This window comes from Rutilus rutilus (assembly GCF_951802725.1).
Source record: "Rutilus rutilus genome assembly, chromosome: 10".
In the NCBI taxonomy this organism is placed as follows: domain Eukaryota; kingdom Metazoa; phylum Chordata; class Actinopteri; order Cypriniformes; family Leuciscidae; genus Rutilus; species Rutilus rutilus.
The window spans coordinates 11,320,928-11,343,876 of NC_140215.1; the positions used below are offsets into that span (position 1 = coordinate 11,320,928).

Sequence of the window (22,949 nt, forward strand, 5' to 3'; positions counted from 1 at the left end):
GTAACAGTGCAAGTAATACATTTCTGTGCAACAATAATTGAATCTTTGATGACTGAATAAGTGCAATTCACCTTTATTCCACAAGGTGGCAATGTCTGATACACAATGATAAAGTGATGTTTCACTCATAGTTACCGCAGGCAGAAAACAAATGAATAGGAAGTATCATCAGCAAATCTTGAAATGGCTCAGTGATTTACTGCAGAGCAAGAACGGAACGCAATCAAATATTAGCGTCACTGTTACTTGATGGTGGATCTGGTGAAGAAGCTGTCAGCAATCAAAATATTGATTTAGAAGATGTTGAAAATGATAGATTTGAGAAAATATGTTTGAGATGGCAAATATGAGCCAGATGCTAAATGTACTGAAATGAGCTTTGACGATGATAGTGATGATGTTATAAAATATCTGGTCAAAGTGAACCATTCCAAGCTCCAAAAGGTAACAAAATAGGCTTTATTTTATTCTTCTGTAATTGTTACTCTAATATCAGGAGAGTTTTATATTATCACGACAGGTATAGATCCATCTGTGTTAGATATAGATTGGTGAAACAATGTATTTAAGGGTTAATATCTAATGGCTTGATGGATGAACTTGAACGGATGAAACATTGAACAATGTTTCAATGCTTCAAAGATACAGTGTGCCAAGCAAACTCTCAACCTGCACTCTCATTTCACATTAAATTCATTCTTGTAAGACCAAATTAATCCAAGCTATGCATTCATCATACATTTTAAAGCTTGTTTATTCTGTCAAAGTTTGTCTCAATAATAGAGCTCTTCAATCATTACATCAATTCGTGGGCCTATCCAGAAGTCTAATTTGCCATGGGTTCCCTCAGGAATTTCTAATGGGTTTTTATAAAGTGGTTTTCGATCTAAGTAAAATAAAGTCTGTGGTCAACGTTACTTGAAGAGACTTTCCCATTCTGTGCAGTAACATAAACTATGCACAATCAGACCTCAAATGTAGATTTTGAAATCACTGTGTGCTTTAAAAATGTGAGTTTACGTGCTTGATTAATTGATGAGTTGTAGTCCTCATTAGCAAACTTCAGAATTAAAATTGAAGTCCTTATTAGCAAACATAAGCATTGAGGTTGTAGTCCTTATTAGCAACTTATTAGAAACAAAATTCACATTTGTGGTATGACTGTGGACAATATAGTATGCTGCAGAACAAAACAGGAAAGACTTTGTTTCCATAACAGGAAACAGTTTTGTCAACTGATTCTAATTGCCAAAGCCATGACAAAATAAAAGCTTTTTTATAAATTTACATAAATTCACAAATGCATTGGATTGTTATGTTTTATGAAAGACTTTTCAATTAAATTATGAGGGAACCTGAGCTAAATGCTAATCCTCTTCCAGGCTTTAGGAAGCCCTGCCTAATTGGTTAACAATTGTCACATTTAATATTTAAATTGCAAGACATTTCACGAGAAACATCTGAAAAGTCTGGAGAAAATAACTAAGAAATTCATTAAGATTCCGAAGCTATGAAAAAGCAACATTTCACTCACCATTCTCCCAGTGCCATTGAGGTAGATTCTCTCAATGTGATCATAATAGGCATCACACCAGTACATGGTACTGGTTCCATGGTCCAGAGTGAGTCCATTGGGCCACAGCATGTTAGATGTGACAAATATTTTCCTGTTGGACCCATCCATCCATGCTTTCTCTATTCTCCCGATGCTGTCGTTCACCTCATCCTCTTCCCAATCCGTCCAGTACATCCAACTGCAACCAAAACCAAAACACAGTCAGTGTAATCCATGAAAAAAAGCTCTTGTTTTTACGTTTGAAGCAGACATGAATATCAATCACAATTTACTCGCCACGACAAGAATTGCACAGCTGAAGCAGATTGAAACAAATTGCCTCCAAGTCAAAAAAATGTACACTGAACATAAACAAAATATGCTTAGGAAAAGTCAGCGTCTCACACCAAAGGGAAATCATTTTGATCTGGAGATAAATCTGTTAACCAACAAGATAAATTGACACCAAGGACAAACATAGTGAGTGGCTTAAAATGTCTAGAAAACAAGGCCACCATCCATATCAAGACATTCCTCTGGTTGGTCCTCTGATTTTCATTTTCTTTTGTTAGTTGTGGATATACTGAAAGGTCCTGTGCCAACACGAACTGTTACTCTCAATGGGTTAGTGATATTTGAAAAGTGATTGGGTCAACGTTTCGACATGATCCTTTCCCTAGTAAGTGTGCTCAAGGGATTTGCTGCCTCTGAGTACTACTCAGCGGTCAACGCAAGCTTTTCTGCCTCATCAATGATAGAAGTCTTGCTTCATGTACACCACATAAAACAGAATTGGATAAAGGGTGAATCAAGCGCTCTCTGTCCCAGTGTGTTGGCTACGTGACCCCATGAATTATTCAGAAGGCAAACAGCATGCTCCGAGTCTGTTCTGAATGTAATCACATGCAGGGTCTAACCGAAATGAGCAAAAATTACATGGCATTTTCAACGAGTAGAGTACAAAAAAAGGGCCTGAGGCTCTTAAAAAATAGTATCTCTCCTTTTTCCAACTAATGGTCAGTGAAAAGTCTTTAACCTTCACAAAATGTTATATGTAATATTTATAATAGAATAGAATTTTTAGGCCAATTTAAATTTAATAAGACCAGTTTTTAAGACCAGTGAGGATTTAGTAAATTCTAAAATGATGATTTACTGCTCAAGAACTATTTCTTATTATTATCGGCTGTGCTGCTTAATATTTTTGTGGAAACTATGATACATTTTGTTTTATATTATTCAGTATATATACACACACACACACACACACACACATACATATACATATATATATATATACAGAGAGAGAGAGAGAGAGAGAGAGAGAGAGAGAGAGAGAGAGAGAGAGAGAGAGAGAGAGAGAGAAACGATGTGAAAGGAGGAAGGAAGGAAGAAAGGCAAAAAAATTTTTTATATATATATATAAATGTATATATACACTCACCTAAAGGATTATTAGGAACACCATACTAATACTGTGTTTGACCCCCTTTCACCTTCAGAACTGCCTTAATTCTACGTGGCATTGATTCAACAAGGTGCTGAAAGCATTCTTTAGAAATGTTGGCCCATATTGATAGGATAGCATCTTGCAGTTGATGGAGATTTGTGGGATGCACATCCAGGGCACGAAGCTCCCGTTCCACCACATCCCAAAGATGCTCTATTGGGTTGAGATCTGGTGACTGTGGGGGCCATTTTAGTACAGTGAACTCATTGTCATGTTCAAGAAACCAATTTGAAATGATTCGAGCTTTGTGACATGGTGCATTATCCTGCTGGAAGTAGCCATCAGAGGATGGGTACATGGTGGTCATAAAGGGATGGACATGGTCAGAAACAATACTCAGGTAGGCCGTGGCATTTAAACGATGCCCAATTGGCACTAAGGGGCCTAAAGTGTGCCAAGAAAACATCCCCCACACCATTACACCACCACCACCAGCCTGCACGGTGGTAACAAGGCATGATGGATCCATGTTCTCATTCTGTTTACACCAAATTCTGACTCTACCATCTGAATGTCTCAACAGAAATGGAGACTCATCAGACCAGGCAACATTTTTCCAGTCTTCAACTGTCCAATTTTGGTGAGCTCGTGCAAATTGGAGCCTCTTTTTCCTATTTGTAGTGGAGATGAGTGGTACCCGGTGGGGTCTTCTGCTGTTGTAGCCCATCCGCCTCAAGGTTGTGCATGTTGTGGCTTCACAAATGCTTTGCTGCATACCTCGGTTGTAACGAGAGGTTATTTCAGTCAAAGTTGCTCTTCTATCAGCTTGAATCAGTCGGCCCATTCTCCTCTGACCTCTAGCATCAACAAGGCATTTTCGCCCACAGGACTGCCGCATACTGGATGTTTTTCCCTTTTCACACCATTCTTTGTAAACCCTAGAAATGGTTGTGCGTGAAAATCCCAGTAACTGAGCAGATTGTGAAATACTCAGACCGGCCCGTCTGGCACCAACAACCATGCCACGCTCAAAATTGCTTAAATCACCTTTCTTTCCATTCTGACATTCAATTTGGAGTTCAGGAGATTGTCTTGACCAGGACCACACCCCTAAATGCATTGAAGCAACTGCCATGTGATTGGTTGATTAGATAATTGCATTAATGAGAAATTGAACAGGTGTTCCTAATAATCCTTTAGGTGAGTGTATATAGGTGAGGAAGTGCGAGAGCGAGAGACAGAGAAATAGGTGAGACACTGAAGGCTTCATTAATCCTTTAAACTGGAGCATCAAGCTAGGACTATATAAGAACTCCATTAAACTGTGGTTTATGCACTATGAACTGGTAGGAGTTTACAAAATCAGTTTTGACCTGCTAAAAATACCACAGTTTAGAAAGTCTGCTCCTGGGAATATAGGACAGCAATGAAGTGAGCATAGATTTAAAAAAAAAAAAATCTATGGAGAGACAGAGACGTAAATCGTGAAAGTCCAAATGACAGAACCTGAAATACTAAAAGACAGAAAAGAGTTACTGAGGTGGGCAAGTTCGTTCTTATCATGTTATCATAGGCTGCTTGTGGCATCAACAAAGAGATGTATACTGTATGGGGGTGAGAGATAAAGAAATCAGGACAGGTGGCTGTTATTTCAGGGGGAAGCCCATCCAGCAGAGCAGACAAAGATCAACATGCCACCTGCTCACCTGATAGATGGCCAAGCCCTAATGATGGGCCCTAACCCCATTACTATAAATAAGCCCATTCAGGTGGGTCAAAACACAGTCAAAAATGTACTAATAAAAACTAAATGGGTTAAAAAGAAAGTTTTGATTCCATTCAGTCATAATTAAGATATTTCAGTAAAACATTTGGTCACACTTTAGTTTAGGGTCCAATTATCACTATTACCCAACTTTTAACTACGCCTTTTGCCTCATTAACTCATAATTACAGCTTATTAATAGTTAGTAAGGTAGTTGTTAGTATACCATTAGTAGTTTAGGTATCAGGTAGGATAAAGGGATGTAGAATATGGTCATGCAGAATAAGGTATTAATATGCGCTTTATAAGTAATAAACAGCCAATATCCTAATATTCATGCTAATAGGCAACTAGTTAATAGTGAGAATTGGATCCTAAACTAAAGTGTTACCAAATATTTCACCAAAAATATCTTTAAACCAAATTGTACATGTAAGGCAAAGAATGCCTATAAAATTAATAGATAATACATTAATAAATAGTCCAATCATATTTTGAAATTAATAAATTACGTAATCATATTTTGAAATAATTATATATTATTAAATTATTCTAATCTTTTTATAATTAAATAAATCTTAATTTTTTAAATATCAAATTCTCAAATGTGATGTCATCTCACTCTGTTATCCATTAACTTATCATAATGTGTTCGCTCTGCTCTCCAAAAGTTTATTTCATGTTTTTGAAAGAAATCTCATGCTCACCAAGGCTGCATTTATTTGATTGAAAATTGTACTAGAGATTATTAAAATAAAGGCTAAACAGATTTAAAAGAAAGTCATAATAAAGATATTTAAGTAATGCATTTTGTGTAAACAAAACCAAATTTTACATTTACAAAGAATGCATATTCGACTGAAATTAAATGATACAAAATAATCATTTTTTAAATATAATTATATATAATTATTCTAATCATTTTGTAATGTAATAATATTAAATTGTTAAAACATCAATTTAACATTAAAACATCTCTTAACTTTGATAAGTTATCCAACTCACTCACCACACTCAAAAAACACCCCCAAAAATATCTTTGCTTTGAAGTATGATGTACTGTACTGTACTGTACATGAATCATTCTTTTTTGGCCAGCGTTCAAAGTTCATGTGATCTATCCTCTGATGCCCTGTTGGAGAGGTCAAAAATTTACATCTCTACATTTCCATCATCCACCATCGTCTTTTTTTTTTACTGCCTGTCAAAACAGGACACATCAATGGCACCTTATAAGAGGCGCTTCTCATTTCCTGTCTGAGTCCCAGCTCCAGAAAGCTTTCCACTCTCAATGCAGTCATGCAGTCTGTGTGACATCCTCTGAGCTGGCAGTTCAGCAGACGATGCTTTTAATGCAGATTTGAATCGCTTCCACACCACTGAAGTTATCCCATTGGGAATGACACGCAGTGGTGACTAGGAGATAAGTTGCCGTTTTTACTTGTGCAAACGTGCGCTATTTGTGAGTATCTGTTGACAAACTCACAAAGGAACAGTTTCTAGCTTCCTGTCATTGCCCATTTCTTATTTTATTGTTAGCACTGCCATTCAAGATACATTAGCTTCATTAAATGTGAGAGAGAGTCGCATAAATTGCACAAGCGTGAGGTCTGAGCAATGAATATAATTATGGCTCTGAGCTAATGAACCCATTGTGTCTGGAAATAATGAAACTATTCTGCATTTGCTTTCCTTCTCTTCAAATGAATCAGTAATCAACACCTCTTGGGTTCACTAAAGATGGCAAAAATCTATTCCAACATATATTAATTACTTAATGATAAGTGCACACTTTTAAATAAGACGTTTATTTACAGAGATTTAAAAAGTACTCAAAGTACTCTTAAGATACAACGTGGTTTGGCCCAAAAGATCTGATGACAAATCAGTATTCCAGTACTTAAGTACTTTTTAATCAGATAAAAAAGAGAGTGATCAGGTTGCGTGATTGAATCTGAGAGGGCCGAGAGTGGTTGTTTCCTCATTGCAGTATCTCGCTTCTTCAGCCTTGGCTGGCTGCACCTCTTCAGGATTCATGAGTTACTCTCACACCCAGGGAGGGTGATAATGAGATTGGCTCTGGGCCATCAAACTCACCCTTTTTACTGACCGTGCCATGTCAGCTTACTGGTACAAATGCGCGCGCACACACACACACACACAAACCAGTTCAGATGGAGGAACGCGTGGATGGGTGCCTACATGCTTCACTACACTATGTACAATTGCATTCGCCTCTGAAGCCATGCAGTGTAAACAAATGTTAGTAAATAAACTGGAATGAGGACTGTTCCTTCAGGGCAGGTGGGAAGTAAGTAGAGATCAGTATTTCATCACAGATTGCAAATGTTGATTTAAAGGACCCTAATGAAATATAAATATACTAAAATGTATTTGAAAAACATTTATTTTATACTAAATATACTACAAATACATTGACATATTTATGCACTTAATATAAATACCCTGCAATTGTACTTTTGGTAAACTGATATACTTAAATTCTGCAAAACTGGAACCACTAATGTTGTACTTAATACACTTTAGTTATCTGGAAATAGTGCTGAGCTCCAACTAAAGATATACTTAAGTATATTTGATTGTGCTAAAGTGGAACTATTGCATTTGAATCTGATATTATACAGAGATCAATACTATCCTTACTAATAGTGATATTAAAACACGTTTTAGGTTTAATATAAAGAAATGTGCATCATGCATTAAAGAAGTGCTCCAAATAAAGTTGAACTATCAGTAAGTCTCAAGCGGATATGTCAGTGGGTTTGTAGTATACTTAGTATGAAATAAATGTATTTTAAATACATTTTGCCATAGGTTTTTTTTCACTAGGGAAGTATTACTCATGTTTTTTATAATTTCCAAGCATATTTCAAGCCGATTTTTTAGCCTGATTATATTTTGGCACAATATCAGTCAATTTTACTTCTTTTTATTCATCAGTAGGCCTATTAGTCTTTATAGGATATTAATTGGCTGGTTTTAACATTTCATTATTTTTAGTTTAAGCTTTAGTTCTTAGTGTCTTTCAATGTTCTAATTTTCAGTGTTTTAATTGTATACTATTCAAAATTTGGGGCCAGTAAGATGATTGAAGTCTTTTGAAAATCTCATATGCTCAGGGTTGCATTTATTTGATCCTAAATACAGTAGTATTGTAAATATTAGTACAATTTAAAATAACCCCTTTCAAATATAATTTATTCCTCTGATGGCAAAGCTGTATTTTCAGCAGCCATTACTCTAGTCTTAAGTGTCACATGAATCATAATAATGTGCCGATTTGATGAGTAAGACTTTTTTATTATTATTATTATCATCAATATTGAAAACAGTTGTGCTGCTTTGATATATATATATATATATTTTTTTTTTTCAGGATTCTTTGATGGATAGAAATGTCAAAAGAACAGCATTATTTCAAATATAAATAGCTATTTTAATATATATATATTTTTTAATAATTTATCACTTAGTCACTTTATCACAATTTAATGTTTCCTTGCTAATAAAAGTATTAATTTCTTCTTCTTTCTTTTTTTTGCTAGTTACATAAAATGAAAGATTTCAACATAAACGGTCACTTAACAAATGTTTCTATCCAAATCATAAGTCATTGTGTATGAATGTTGATAAACATTTCAAATCACATACACAATCCATATTTAGGTTTATGATTGAGTGTTACGGCTCTGTACCTATTGAGAGGATCCACCACTATGGCTCTAGGGTGAGACATGTCTCCCTCCAAAAGAGTCTTCCTGGTTTCAGATGCCTGTTCTAGCCTGGCCACGCTGATGGTTTTTCTGTAGCCATCGTTGGTCCAGTACAGGTTATTCCCAATCCAATCCACTGAAATACCCTCCACATTATCAAGATCTGTAAAAGTACACACAATACTTTAAATGATTCGTTCATTACATAATTCAAATAATTCCAGGTGTAAACAGGGTCAAAAAGGTAAAAAGTGCAAAATGATTACAATAATTACCATCTTTGAGAATTGTTTCCCGACTGCTCCCATCGACTTTCTGCCGTCCTATCAAAAAACTTGTAGTATCAGCAAAGTAAATGTTTCCGGTTTCAGCATGATAGTCTAAAGCTCTTGGATTCACTAAGTCCTCGATAGGAACAATGTGTTCATTGCTCGACTTCACATTCATGTCCAGACCACGAATTATCCCAGGTCGTCCCTTTCCATAGAAGAGGAAAAGATCATTTTTGGGCTCTGCAAAGACACAGACAGAAAGTGTAACCCAAAGTCCTTTTATGTCATATACAGTACACTACCGGTCAAAAGACGGGAATATTTCAGATTTTTTTCAATGCTTTTGTCACATGATCCTTCAGAAATCATTCTAAAATGATGATTTGCTCAGGTATTACAAATTGTTATTGGTACTCAAAACTCAAATATTAATAATGGGTCTTATTATTATCGACGTTGAAAGCAGTTTTTGCTGTTTAAAATGTTTTGGAAACCATGATACATTCTTCAACCATGAAAGCATTTATTAGACGTGGTTGCCAGAATAATCCTGTAAAAAAATAATAATAATACAGTAAAATTTTGTATATATTTACAGAACAACCTGTACATTTTACAGTATACAATTGTAATTTATGGAAAGGCAGTTAACAGTTTTCACTCTAAATTATAATTTAATTTGCCTTTTTTATTTCTTAAAACTGTACATTTAACAGTATTTTACTGTAAAAAATAGCTTGAGATCTCCAGTTAGATCTTTTAAAGTTTTTTTTCCTGTATCAGTGTCTGAAGACTGGAGTAATTGCTACTGAAAATTCAGCTTTGCTTTCACATGAATAAAGTATGTTATAAAATAGAAATTGTAATAATATTTCACAATATTGTGGCTTTTACTGCATTTTCAAGAAGAGAAACGTTGGAAAAGAGAAAACATAAAAAAATCGTAATTATTCCAAACGTGAGACTGGTAGTGTATAATTGTTAATTTTTAGCCAAAATAAAACATCAGTTGGGTGAAGATCTACAAATCCCAAAACTAGCACAGGCAGACGCGTTCAGTTACAGAAATGAATGGAGCAATCAGCCCCACTTAACATCCCCAGGCAAAAATTATCTTGATTGAGAGGATTCATTTGACAAGCTCCAGCATTGATATTTTTGTTCATTGGGGCTCTGTTTAAACAATAAATCTCCTGTTGTCAGATTCACAAAGGCGCACGACAGAAGCTGAGGTTATCCACGGGGCTAGTAACAAGCTTAAATAAATTAACCTCTAGTCACAGTGGGCATAACACAAAGGGCGGCCCATTCTGTCTGTAATGAGTTAGGCCGATGGGAAAGGAAGAGGATTTTGGGTAAAGAGAGGGACATCCACCTCCTTGCTCAATGGACCAAACCAGTGTGGATGAGATCACATAAGTATCACTTCCATTTATCATTCTGAGTGGAAAAGCTCCTCTACCTTAAAGATAATTAAGCGCTTTGAGACATCAAACAACACAAGGACTATTGGATGAAGGCAACCACGGCCATTTAGCATAGCTTCTCATCTGATGGAAAGAGGGAGGAAGTAGAACATCTGGGTGCAGGTGTAAATCAGAAACGTCTCAAAACGCAAAGCTTGGTTCATTATTGCAGTCACTTTATGCTTAACTCAGGACCGTCATTAATTGACCCATAGCTTTCATTGTCAACTAAGTAAAACGTCCATTGATCAGGAGGATCTGCGTGTGGGGGAACAGAGTGGAAATGGCAGTAATGGCGGTAATGAATCATTCTATAGGCAGTCAATAAAATACCATCACAACCATGTGGACCAATCTTCTTAAAAGTTTATCTCCATCTCCATCTCTGTCAATCCAAGTCAGTGCCAAGACTAGCGCAAATGAAGAACCACTCAATCTTCCCGCTTAATAGTGTAACAACACACATTTCAATTTCCAGCTGACGAGAATCAAATAAAACAAACAGATATTCCATCACCAATTCCACTGGGTTGACGTGACATTAGGTGTCATAAAATCATTGAGTATTTTTTTTTCTTTTCTTTTTTCACTTTGTTGGCAAAGATTTTATTTGGGCTGTCAAAAAAAAAGAAAAAAAAAAGAAGTAATTACATGATAAGGAGAAACGTAAGAATAAATTGCATATTGTTCGATATATTTGAAGATGAACACTCAAGAAGAACAACATAGGTTTTCTTGATTATCCATAAATATTTTTTAGAAAAATCACGTTAAAACATGAGTATCAAATATGATACATTGGGCTTTAATGAACGTTTATTTGTAAACCTCTCAATAATCAATGTAGTATATGTTTTGCAACCCACAATTAAAAACTACAGAGCTTCAATCATAAACCTTTTTTAGATTTAGTTTTAAAACAGTTGCATTTAAAAATAAAAATAAAATAAAAAGATTTTTCATACAATTATATTACATATCAGGCTTAAACGTCCAACTAACAGCCCTAATTATTAGAAAAACACTTTAGAACAGCAAATATGAACAAACGAAAGGCTGTGAGCTATGGCGGACTGACTTTTGCAGGACTGCCCATCACTTCCCAGGCTAAATCCGGTACGACAGCGGCAGCTCCGGGATTTGTAGCTCCCGCTGAGAAGGCAGATGTGCGAGCATCCTCCAGGCTTACCATAGGGGTCAACTTCACACGCATGGCCCTTGACTGAGGAGAGGACACTGGTGTCACATACGCAATTAGCCATAACCATCTTACATTATGTAGAAGAAGATATTATTGTCTTAAAAATACAATACATTGTTAATCATTTACTAAAATAAAAATATTATAAATATTGGAATATGTTTTCAACATTGCAAAAATTACATAATAAAAATATATTAATAACATTTTATATGTTCCCAATTAGAAACAAAAACAAAAACCAAGGAGTGATGTGTCTGATGCGAAATAGCAACAGCATGCCGAAAGGCAAGCAACTGAAACCAACGTAACTCATACTTTACCTTTTGGTTGACTGAGCTTGTGGTAAACCCGTATCGTTTTTGCATTTCCTATGCTGGTTAGCGTCTCCGGGTCTGTGACATTGAAGCGATTTATCCGTAAGATGTCTACCACCGCTCCACTGGAAGGATCAGAGCGAGTTGCAAACAAGTAGTCCTCAAAGACAGCTAATCCATGCAGGTGTGCCACCTAGAAAAAGGAGCATTGACTATTTCAGGTCGATTAGAGCACTGAGAAGTTACTTAGGTAGGTAAATATTACCTTGTAAGCTCAACGGAAAGCAGAACAGCACAGTCCTTGATATTTCCCTTTGATTCAACAATCAAATTAGCCACTAGCTTAAGCTGTTATTAGACTTAATTTGACCTGGCAACAACCACAATCTTTATTACTGAATAAAGGGTGCAGATTTTCAGATAAGCTTAAGGTGAACTGAATCGTGTTGATATGCATTCAGGCAGTTCAGGCAGGGTCAAACAGAGTGCATGTGTTTCTCTGGGGACAGCCTGATTCTGTGCAGTGATTCTAGCCTACATGCTACCTCTGCAAGCGACGTCTATGTGACAGGAGCAGACAGGGACCACTGAACTCTGCCCACAAATACATGCGCATTAAAATGTGCATTGTGCTTCACCTAAACCTACAGGGAGATAATTCATCTTCACGTTCCTTTACAGCAGAAGGTAAGACTTCTGGAAAAATGCTATTTCTATTTAAATTGGACACTTAATGATGTTTGAACCCAATTCTCACAGATGTCCATCACATTAAACATGACTCTTTTTTTTTGAACATTTCATAATATTATATAAAAGCCGATTTTCACAGTCAATCAATTAATCAATGAAAAATAAATAAAATCAAACAGAAAATTGACATTGTGAAATATATAGACACATTTTAACATAAGTCACATTGTATTTGACCTTGAGACTGAGTCATGATTAAGAAAAGTTACAACTATGAAAAATAAAGTCAACCATTCAAAAGTTTGGGGTCGGTACGATGAAAGAAATCTCTTATGCTAACCAAGGCTGCATTTATTTGATCAACAATACAGCAAAAACAGAATACAATATTATTCAAATTTAAATCTTTTCAATTTCAATTATTTGATGAATAGAAAGTTCAAAAGAAGGGCATTTATTTGAAATAGACATCAAACGTATCCTTGCTGAATAGAAGTATTGCATTTCTTCCAAAAAAAACTTCTAAACTTATGTGAAGTCAAAATTGTAACTGGAAATAAATTAGCAATTAACAGAAATAAGAAAAGCCACAAATAAACTGTTTTATTTGTTCAACTGAGAAGTGAAAACAGGCTGTAGCCCTATAGGTAGACCTATTTTAATTTACATGTAAAACTATTTCAAGCAACATTTTGATTAAAATAATGCAAGAGCTATCTTTCTTAAAAAAATAAATATTATTGTTATATAATCAGTGTGTGGTTTAAGTGTCCAAACACTTTGGGGGCCACTTTATGTTTAATGTTGAACACAATGTACAGTATATCACTGAATACAGTTGAGAGCAGTGGAGTGTGACTAACCTATGAACAAACCACGCTTTAAATAAAAATAAGGGTTTGCATGGAAGGGCACGTAACTAAAAAGGTATCATCACATACTGTAATAAGGAACCCCTTAAAAAAAAATCAGTGACATTAAAAAGAGAAGATACAGTTTACAGGCCCTGCAAAATCTCACCTTCATTTGCGATTGAAATGAAAGGTGTTAGCAACCCCTCGCCAATACATCGTGGCTCACATTTAAGAGCACCATTAAACCAAATGCACCCACACCTGTCTACATACAATAATCTGCTGCTCTGGCCTTCTACACTTACGACAGCGAGAAGATCTTTGGGTTGTTTAGCTGAGGTCTACTTTTGAATAATAATGATCCATAATTACCATCCTCATAAGTGCACTTCAGCTAAAATATTCAAATGGTGAATAGCCCATGTGTTCATTTAGACTAATTAATGCTGAAACTAGCATGAGAAATTAAAACGCAGATCAAGCCACACAGATACAGTAGCTGCTGGGTGTAAATAACCAATTAATACTTGAAATCAATCTGTGAACAACTGTCTGAGAAAATAATACGTTATCAATTCAAACAGCATTTGTTAAAATGTTATTTTCAATTGCAATTTTAATTTCACATACATATGTTTGGGTCAGTACGATTTAGGGGGGGGGGGGGGGGGGGTTACTTCTATTCAGCAAAGACACATTAAATTGATAAAGTGACAGTTAAGGCACTTGAAATGTTACAAAAGATTTCTATTTCAAATAAATGCTGTTCTTTTGAACTTTCTATTCATCAAAGAATCCTGAAAAAAAACGTATCATGATTTCCACAAAACTATTAAGCAGCACAACTGTTTGTTTCTTTAACACCAAATCAATATATTAAAACGATTTCTGGAGGATCATGTGACAGTAATGATGCTGCAAATTAAACTCTGACATCACAGGAATAAATTACATTTTTAAATATATTAAAATAGAAAATACTTATTTTAAATTGTAATAACATTTCACACTATTACTGTTTTTACTGTACTTTTGATCAAATAAATGTCATCTTGAGGAGCTTTAGAAACTTAGTATAGAAGTCTCACCGATCCCAAACTTTTGAACGGTTGTGTATAAGGCTGTAGTGTAAAATACATCACAAAGTCAAAAAATGTATCAAAAAGAACTCACTTGATATCCCTGGATGATAGTGTGTCTGTTTTTGCCGTTGTAATCCACCATCTCAATGTAATCCAGATATGCGTCTGCCCAGTACACCAACTTCTTCACCAGGTCCAAAGCCACTGCAGTCGGCCGCTCAACCTTATAATCCACAAGTCGTGTTCTGTTTGTGCCATCCATATTGCAGCGCTCCAGTTTGGCTGTATTCCCATAATCAGTGAAAAAGAGCATCCTGCAAGAGATCATGAAAGGAAAGTGAATTTTAGTATTTATTTATTTTTAAAGAGGACCTGTTATACCCTTTTACAAAGTCTTGATTTTATTTTTGGGGTCTACTAGAAAATGTTTTCATGCTTGAATGTTCAAAATACACCTTATCTTTCACATATTTTTCATTAGCTATGTTTCCATCCAAAGTTGCAAACTTCATTTATGAGCAAAATTGGAATATTGCATAAAATCTTTGCGAATAAAGCACCGTTTCCAACCAGTGAGCCGAAGAGAACAAAATCGCCACTTCCTGATAAACTGGCGCTAAATATCACTAAGAAAAATGGAAGTTGCTGCAGTAGGAGAAGCCACTGTAAATAATAATTTCGTATATAATAAATTGCTTGTGCCTCAGAGCACGCAGACGAAACAAAATAAAGTTATCTTCCTTTCGAAGGCGGATGCCTGCTATTTGGGAACACAGTCGTGTAAGACAGTTGTGGGAGGCAATTATACTCAACCACTTTGACAACAAACTTTGCTGTATCCTGGACATGGCGACAACACACAAACGAAAACGATAACTATATTGGTGTCAACAACAGCGGACAGTATCATTCTTATTCTAAGTGCACGCTGCAGTTATGTCATGTGCTGCAGGATGGATTCTGATTGGCTGTCAATGTTTTTATTGTTCATTATCTGGGATAAAATTTGTCTGTGTCGTTATCGTTATAGTTGTGGTATAGTTTTTCATGCTCAAACCGCAACATTAAACACTAAAGAAAGTTGAAAATGTAAAAAAATAACTTAATAGGTTCTTGTTAAAAACATACTAAGCACACCCAAAATAAAACTTCTGTCATTATTTGCTGACCCTTACGTCGTTCTAAACCCATACTACTTTTCCATACGTACAATTTGAGCTCAAGCATATGGTACAAAAGTTTGGGACATTGTGAGGTTGAATAAATAATGATAGTATTGTTATTTTTTGGTGAATTTCTTTCCTATTCATTTAAATGTACCCATTACTTTGACGCATAACACAATATTTCATGTGCAGTGTTTTTTTCATCACTGGTTAGTCCTAAAAGACTTTCTTTTTGTTTCCACCCAGAAAACATGTTGCCAATTAAAGCAAGATCTCATTAGTGACATGCATAAATGCATTTATCAAATGACACCATCTTCCTTTGAAGTATTTCAATAACAGTAGCCCTGCAAAAAAAGAAGAAGAACGTTTTGCCCGTTCTTTATGCAAATTAATTATTAAGGTAAATGACCAAGCTACAAAAAGCTACAAAAAGTCTACCAGTGAATGCAAAGTGTGCTATAGTGTTCTAGCTCTAATAACATCAGATACCTAGTGGCTGATACTGCAAACACAATTTAATTAGGAATCTAACAAGGAAAGAGTTCACACGCAGCCAGAGGTCCCCAAGTGCTTAATTGCTCCAGAGAAGCAAACATAAAACATAAAGGAAATTAAAAACTTCACCGTAAGGAGCTTTTTATCATGGCAGATCCATCTCGTAGTCTGTTGTTATCCAGAATTCTTTGCAGCACAATGTCAACCTTTCCCTGTAAGTCATTTCATTTGTCCCTTGGGGACTGCAGTCGTAGAACTCATTAAATGTTTCAAAGTCAGACTTTTAGCTGATTAGAATATTAGTAAAAGACGGAAAAAAAAAGAAAGGGAAAAAAAAGTCTCTCTAAGGCTTCTGTTTTCTGACTCTCTTCAAATCTTTTGTTAGTGAATGCTTAATAATTTAACCTTGTAACAGTGATTATTTCCTGCCTGCAAAATATATATTATATATAATAAAATATTAATAATAATAATAATAATCCACAATGCCCCTCACCCAACACACCAACCATGAGGTAGAGTTCTGTAGAACCACCCTTGAACCGCTGCTAACACCCAGATGCAGAACCAGCCCTCTAGTTGCCACAGTAGCAAGGCACATCAGAAAGATAAGGATGTTTTGCGTATATGTATTAATTAAGACTCTTTTGAAGGAATGATTCAGAATTGCACAGTGTAGATTAACAAAATCACATGTATAGCATCCTGTGTAGAGGTCGACCGATTCATCGGTCGGCCGATTGATCGGCCGATTTTTTGCATTTTTAACATAATCGGCATCGGCCAATATCCAAGTGTATCAAGCCGATTATTAGGCAGGCGCATCTGTGGGCAGCCTAGTGTTGTTGTTGTGGAACACGCGTTCGACGCACGCTGCGCCTAGAGTCATTCTCCAGCAGAGTGAGCAGACCTCATCCAGTGCTTAAGGAAGGAGCTAAGTTCCTTGGAGAAAACTCCTTTATATTTAATTAAAAACTTTTGATATGTTACTGCCAACTTAGAGAAAAAAACATGAATAGGCGACATGACGTTCGGCTACTTGATAGCGTAGTTGAGGTTGCATTAGCACAGCAGAAGGGTTGCGATCATGTCACAATAAGTAAGCAAGAATTTACAGACAGTGAATCTGAGACTTTTATTTGTTCTGTTTGTGTGTCTTATATTTGAGAGGTTAATTGTCACTCAATGCAGAGAAGTAAGTAATAAAAAAAGAGACCAACTATATGCTAGTGAAGGACTGGCTTTGCTTTGCTAGGGTTGGGTAGCTACAGACAGACCCAGTGCTAATACGGCACTGGTGCCTTAACGACCGTTATTTACCGGACCGAATATCAACGCGCATTTCTGTGCTTCATATCAGTGCTACTGTTATGTCTGTGCTTCTCTTGGATGCTCTGAAAACGGACGTTAGAATAACAGAAACATCGCTTCGCTGCACTTGACACTAGTCAGCAGTTAACTTTAGCATTCCGTTAGCTGGATTAAACACGGTTAAAATGCTGGCCAAACAGTAGTGTAATGTGTGACTGTATTTCACTGTAGACTAGGGGTGGAACGGTACATGTATCCGTATTGAACCGAAACGGTACAGGCGTCACGGTTCGGTGTATAAATTACCACGGAGAATACACGCTATAAAAATAAATAAAACTCGCGTGCAAAGTAATGCGGAACTACTGTTAGATACGCGGGTTCTTTAGGGACACCTAATCTGTAGCTCCGCTTTAGCTCCGGCTGCGATGTAAAGATTGCAATGCGTTGTGTGTGTGTGTGTGTGTGTGTGTGAGAGAGAGAGAGAGAGGCGCGGGCGCGATCGAGATCGAAAAGTCGCGTGTGTTTAAAGTCGCAAAGTGTTTACTTATATTTGTGTGCAAACGCGCGCGCGTGTGTGTGTGTGTGTGAGGCGCGGGCGCGATCGAACAGTGGAAACATAAAAACATACTCCGTCATTTTGTTTATCAGGACATCATTCAAACTGCAAAGTGTTTAAGTTACTGTTAATTCAAATGTTAAGGAAAACAAATCTGAAATGTAGCAAATTAATTTTCAATTCATTCAGGTACAATTACCAAACATATCTCAAGTTCTTTTTGTCTTTTGTACAAGTGCAGATTGGTAAAGTGTTCAATAAATGTTTTTGTTGAGAAATCTTGTCTATCTTAAGTATTTATTTGTGTAACATTTTATCTTTCAAATAGAGGTTAAAAACAAGCACATAATCGGCCAAATATCGGCCAAAATAAATCGGCAGCATTTATCGGCCATCGGCCGACCCGGATTTCAAAAGATCGGCATCGGCCTGAAAAAAACCATATCGGTCGACCTCTAATCCTGTGTATAGCAGAGATCCCCAAACTGGTTCTCTCGCATCAAATTCAGCATAGATCAAATAGAGCCTCAACAAATTGCATCAGGACAGCTTTATTCAAATTGGCGAGACATGTAAGTATCAAACTTAGTCTCATTATTTGATACATTAACCCCCAGTTTCAAAGACAAGGCTTAAGCCTATAGTCCCAAACTAAAATGCATGTTGGAGCTGTTTTAACTGAAAGCACCATATCTTAAAATATATCAGTGCCATTGTTTTGTCTCAAAATGCACATTTTGTTTTATTTTTTATGGCATGTTTATAAAAGCTGGTGCAAACACTGTGATAACTTCTTGCTTTCCTGTATTCTGCTTCAGTTCTCTGTTAGATTATTCTAAGTGTTTAGTCTAGTAGTTAATAAAGTCTTGTTTGCCTCACATGTAAAGTTGTTTGTGGTTCATGCTCATGTACTGGAGTCCCTAATCATGCAGATTTTTGAGTAGTACTGTACAGTAAGAAAGTTATTTCCTATACCCCAGAAATTAACATTTCTTACAATTAATAAACAATTAACCCTGAGTGTTTGCTGGACGAACAGGTTAGTAGAGTGTGGTAATTATGCTATATCAATTGAATTCTTATTGCTGATCTAAATATGTATAATTAATTATAACTACTCCAAATTAGCATACATGTATTATCCATGTAATGGCCTTTTAACTTCTGCTAAGGTCAGTCTACTGTATAGACATTGCTGTCAGCAGGAGGATCAGTCTCTTTCTGAGTTTAACACTGCCACATCAGATTCAAGCGCTGCTGAATCAGATCTTTAATGTCAAATATTACACCAAAATGAATGACAAAGAAGAGGAATAAAGCTGATAAGGTATCTGCAAGTTCAGTATCTCCCTCCTGCTGCACTATATGGAAGAAAAGCACTCACACAGCAATATATGATATTATCCACTGATCCCCATTTAATCTGTGGGTTGGTTGGGTCAAATCATCTTATTTTTAATAGACGCACATAGTTCAATCTGTATAGCGCACATTTAACATGTTAACTTGTGAGAACTGTGTATTAGGAAATATGTGACTGTTATAGTTAATTAAACATTTTATTTTATCTTATTAGTAAATTCTAATAAAATAAATAATTTCTGAATTTTATTTAGAACTCAAATACACATGAGACTTAACAACACTGAATGCATTTTAGTGTTTAAAAATGAATAAGCCAAGACAGGTCATGCGTCATAGTTCATAAAAAGGTTGTTTTGTTGTTGTTGTTTTTATTAATAGCTACTTTTATTAATAATCCATATAAAATATTCTCCTGCTAAGTAATGTAGTTCAGATTTTAATAAAAATATACATGTCATAATTAACACTGAGGTTCAACAGGTCTAAAATATTTCCAACGAGATAAACCGTATAAACAGTATGGTATTGAGAGGACCACCATGAAGCTTAATTTAAAATAAAATCCTTGTGCATATGCTGTACATTTTTCTCTGTGCTTTAGGACTGAGTTTGTGTATTTGAGGCAAACAAACATTTCCCCCCATTGTTCACTTGCTGTGTATAATACTTCCTACATCTGATTCTAATAATACAAAACGATGAGACATGGATGCAGAAGATATTCTTCCAGTGAATGGAATAGTTGCATTCTAATACTATATAACAATGACCAGAGAATGATAAATCAGCAATACTTTATTTATTTGTTTGTTTGGTGGTTTTGATAACAAACTCAATAAGTCCACACAAACCACAAAACACAATGGGAACCAATCTGACCAAGTCATAAATCTCATCTGCTGTTTAAGACCTTTAGACCCAGGCTTTAAGTAATCACTGCAAGGTGACACAATGGTCCAACCCAAACACCGGACCATAGGGGAATTTCATTACTGTAGAGAATACTGAACAGAAAATGCCTCCCTGTTCTTTCACCAAGACAGATTACCAAATAAGAGGGTTGGAATAGTGGATGTATTGAGATTAGCACTCAGCTCTGTTTTCATTTTGCTCCGAATCAAATTCAAGTTTCACACTCTATGGTGGGGAGAAAAAAATAATCTCTCACCCCGCTTTTTCAAATTGATTTGGGGAATCTAAGTCAGACTTTGAAAAGCGAGGTTATTATTCCCTCTCTGGGATTTTTGTTTCAAATTAGAAAGCTAATTTTACATAAAGCCTCTCCAGATGAGTAGAAGAGGACGGAGGCTCATTCAGTAAAGCAAACGAGAAATTGAAAAAATAGGCGAGAGAAAAATATATATCAAAACCGCAAACTATGCACTTAGCGTTTTGTGAACTCCATCCATAACTACTGTGCCTCATGCTGAGCTACTATCACAAACCGCCCCAATTTCTTTTGTTTTCACTCCACCGCTCCAGGCTGACAGACCTCCTGTGTTTCCACAGCCTCCCTCACACACAAGCAGCTCCAACCTCATCTCGCCAATTACAGGAGGAAGGACCAAAAAGAGCAGAACAGATATGTAATGTAGTAAACTGCACTTTGCTGAAGCCTGGAGGTTTAACTGATGTTCTCCTCTCCAACAATCCCGTGAGGAAACTAGCTGGATGCACTGAAGGGCATGTACAAATGTGAGAGAGCCATTCCCGTGGGTTATTTTCATGTAAACGCACCAATAGCCTGTTTAAAAAAAAGCGTTTAAGTCGCTACAATTACATGCTCATCATAGACCATAAAAGGACATAAAAAGGCACATTCACAGTCAATGGAAAAGGAACAGTGTTGAGCTTGTTTGATAAGGGTAAAAAGGGCCAACTTCAAGATTTTTCCTAAACCGGATTTTCTGCATCAAGTCGCCACTGCGAGGTGAATAAGGGGATCTTTCAAAAACATATGGGAACCATAGAGAAAAGCTCAAAACCAGAAGCATATGTTTCTAAAGCCGTATCCTACAGCATATGTAGTGCACACAGAGAGCTTCAACGATGCTACAAAAACAAGGCAATGCTGTATCTTGCCAAGTGTCAATATTTTTTGATGTGGGGTTGCAATTCATAAAAAAGACTGAAACAAGTGTTTCAAATGTTAAGAAATAGATACCGGGGAAACAAGGTATGTTTTCGGGGAAACAAGACCAACACCATGTCCAAAATCAAATATTTCCCTACTCTATAGTATTCAATAAACAGTACGCCAAAAGTACCAGGATGACCTACTACTTCTGCCGACATTCTTAAGTATGCATCCGCAACAGTGGTGCATATACGTTTATTTATTGATAACATATGCTTTTTATATAATAAAATGTGTCTTTGAATTAATTATTTAACTTCCACCCACTACACAAAAAAGAAATTATGCAAATCAGGTTACACCACAAACATGGCCAAAACATCAGAAAAAAGAAAGTGAACAAATATGAGTCTGGCTCTTTTAGTTGTACTGTACAATGGATTTTAATTCCTACAGACCTTCTCTGCCTTATACAGTCAGCAGTAAAACACACTTTAGCACTAAAATGCCAAACTCTAGAAAATTCGTCCCTCTGTGTATTCCATTTAAACTCTCTTGAAAGGTTTTGAAATACCACAGAGGGTGTTGATGATCACAGGAGAAAGAACACAGCATTTAGACTCAGAGAGATAAACAGCTGTCATTTCTTTTAAATACGCCTTCGTTCAGGGTAGTCAGGATTTCGTTTTTGTCAGAGTCACAGCACGAAAACAAAAGGATGACAACCACACACCGAAGAATGAAAGTGAAATTGATGGCCTGGGCTCTCCTTGCAGTCTTCAGTCTTACTGAACACAGGCGCTACAATTTAGGTTCACTGGGCACAAGGCGTCTCATTAAAAAACCCGGAACAGAATGCTCTGCCTGTCCTTGCACTCTCATGAATAAATGGGACAAACTCTCTCCTGAATTCCTATTCTAAGCTTGCCGGGAATATTACCACAGCGCTCCTTTTAGCAGCTAATAACTAGAATAATCATGCTGCCCTTCTCTCCTTTGAGGACTCTTTGTGTTCCTTAACTCATTTCTCCTGAAACATTTCCACAATCACCATGCTGAGGGATCTGCCACCCCTTGTTTCAAACGTGGCTTTGTGTGTCAAAGCAAAGCAAAACTCGTGTAAAGCAGAATTATGCAAGGGTGTTCGAGACTGTGGGATGCTGGATAAATCATGGAATAATGATGACACTCCTGACTGCGGGAGTCGTAGCACAATCATTGTCAAAAAGAAGAGTAAATATTTAGCTCTGGGAACAGTGCAACCGAGAAACATTCAGGGAAATGATTTCCTAAAATATTGTGATTTATGTCAGAGGATTTAGATCATCAAAAGCCTTGTCAAAGATCAAATCTCGCTTCATGCATTTTCAACTCACCCCATTAGAGGATCCAGAGCGATTGCTTTAGGGTTCAACAGGTCGAGGTCTATGACTGTAACACAGGTATCTCCATACTGGTTGCAAACAAATATCCTGTCGCTTGCTTGATCCACAAAGTAAAGGTTCCCTGTGAGCCAGTCAAAGGCTAAATGATCAACGTCTGGAAAAAAGGAAAATGTGTCAATTTTGTGTCAATTTAAACAAA

General features: G+C 36.3%; 1 protein-coding gene across 1 annotated transcript in view; it reads right to left on the reverse strand.

Moving 5' to 3' along the window:
- Positions 1-22,949, reverse strand: part of lrp1bb (low density lipoprotein receptor-related protein 1Bb) — a 308,255-nt gene that overhangs the window by 131,680 nt on the left and 153,626 nt on the right. Inside the window, exons 7-13 of the mRNA XM_084421996.1 lie at positions 22,742-22,904; positions 14,481-14,703; positions 11,767-11,953; positions 11,321-11,464; positions 8,780-9,016; positions 8,487-8,667; positions 1,535-1,754 (exon numbers count right to left, since the gene is read on the reverse strand). Coding sequence (XP_084278122.1) covers positions 1,535-1,754; positions 8,487-8,667; positions 8,780-9,016; positions 11,321-11,464; positions 11,767-11,953; positions 14,481-14,703; positions 22,742-22,904 — 1,355 coding nt within the window. The remainder of the gene's footprint in view (positions 1-1,534; positions 1,755-8,486; positions 8,668-8,779; positions 9,017-11,320; positions 11,465-11,766; positions 11,954-14,480; positions 14,704-22,741; positions 22,905-22,949) is intronic.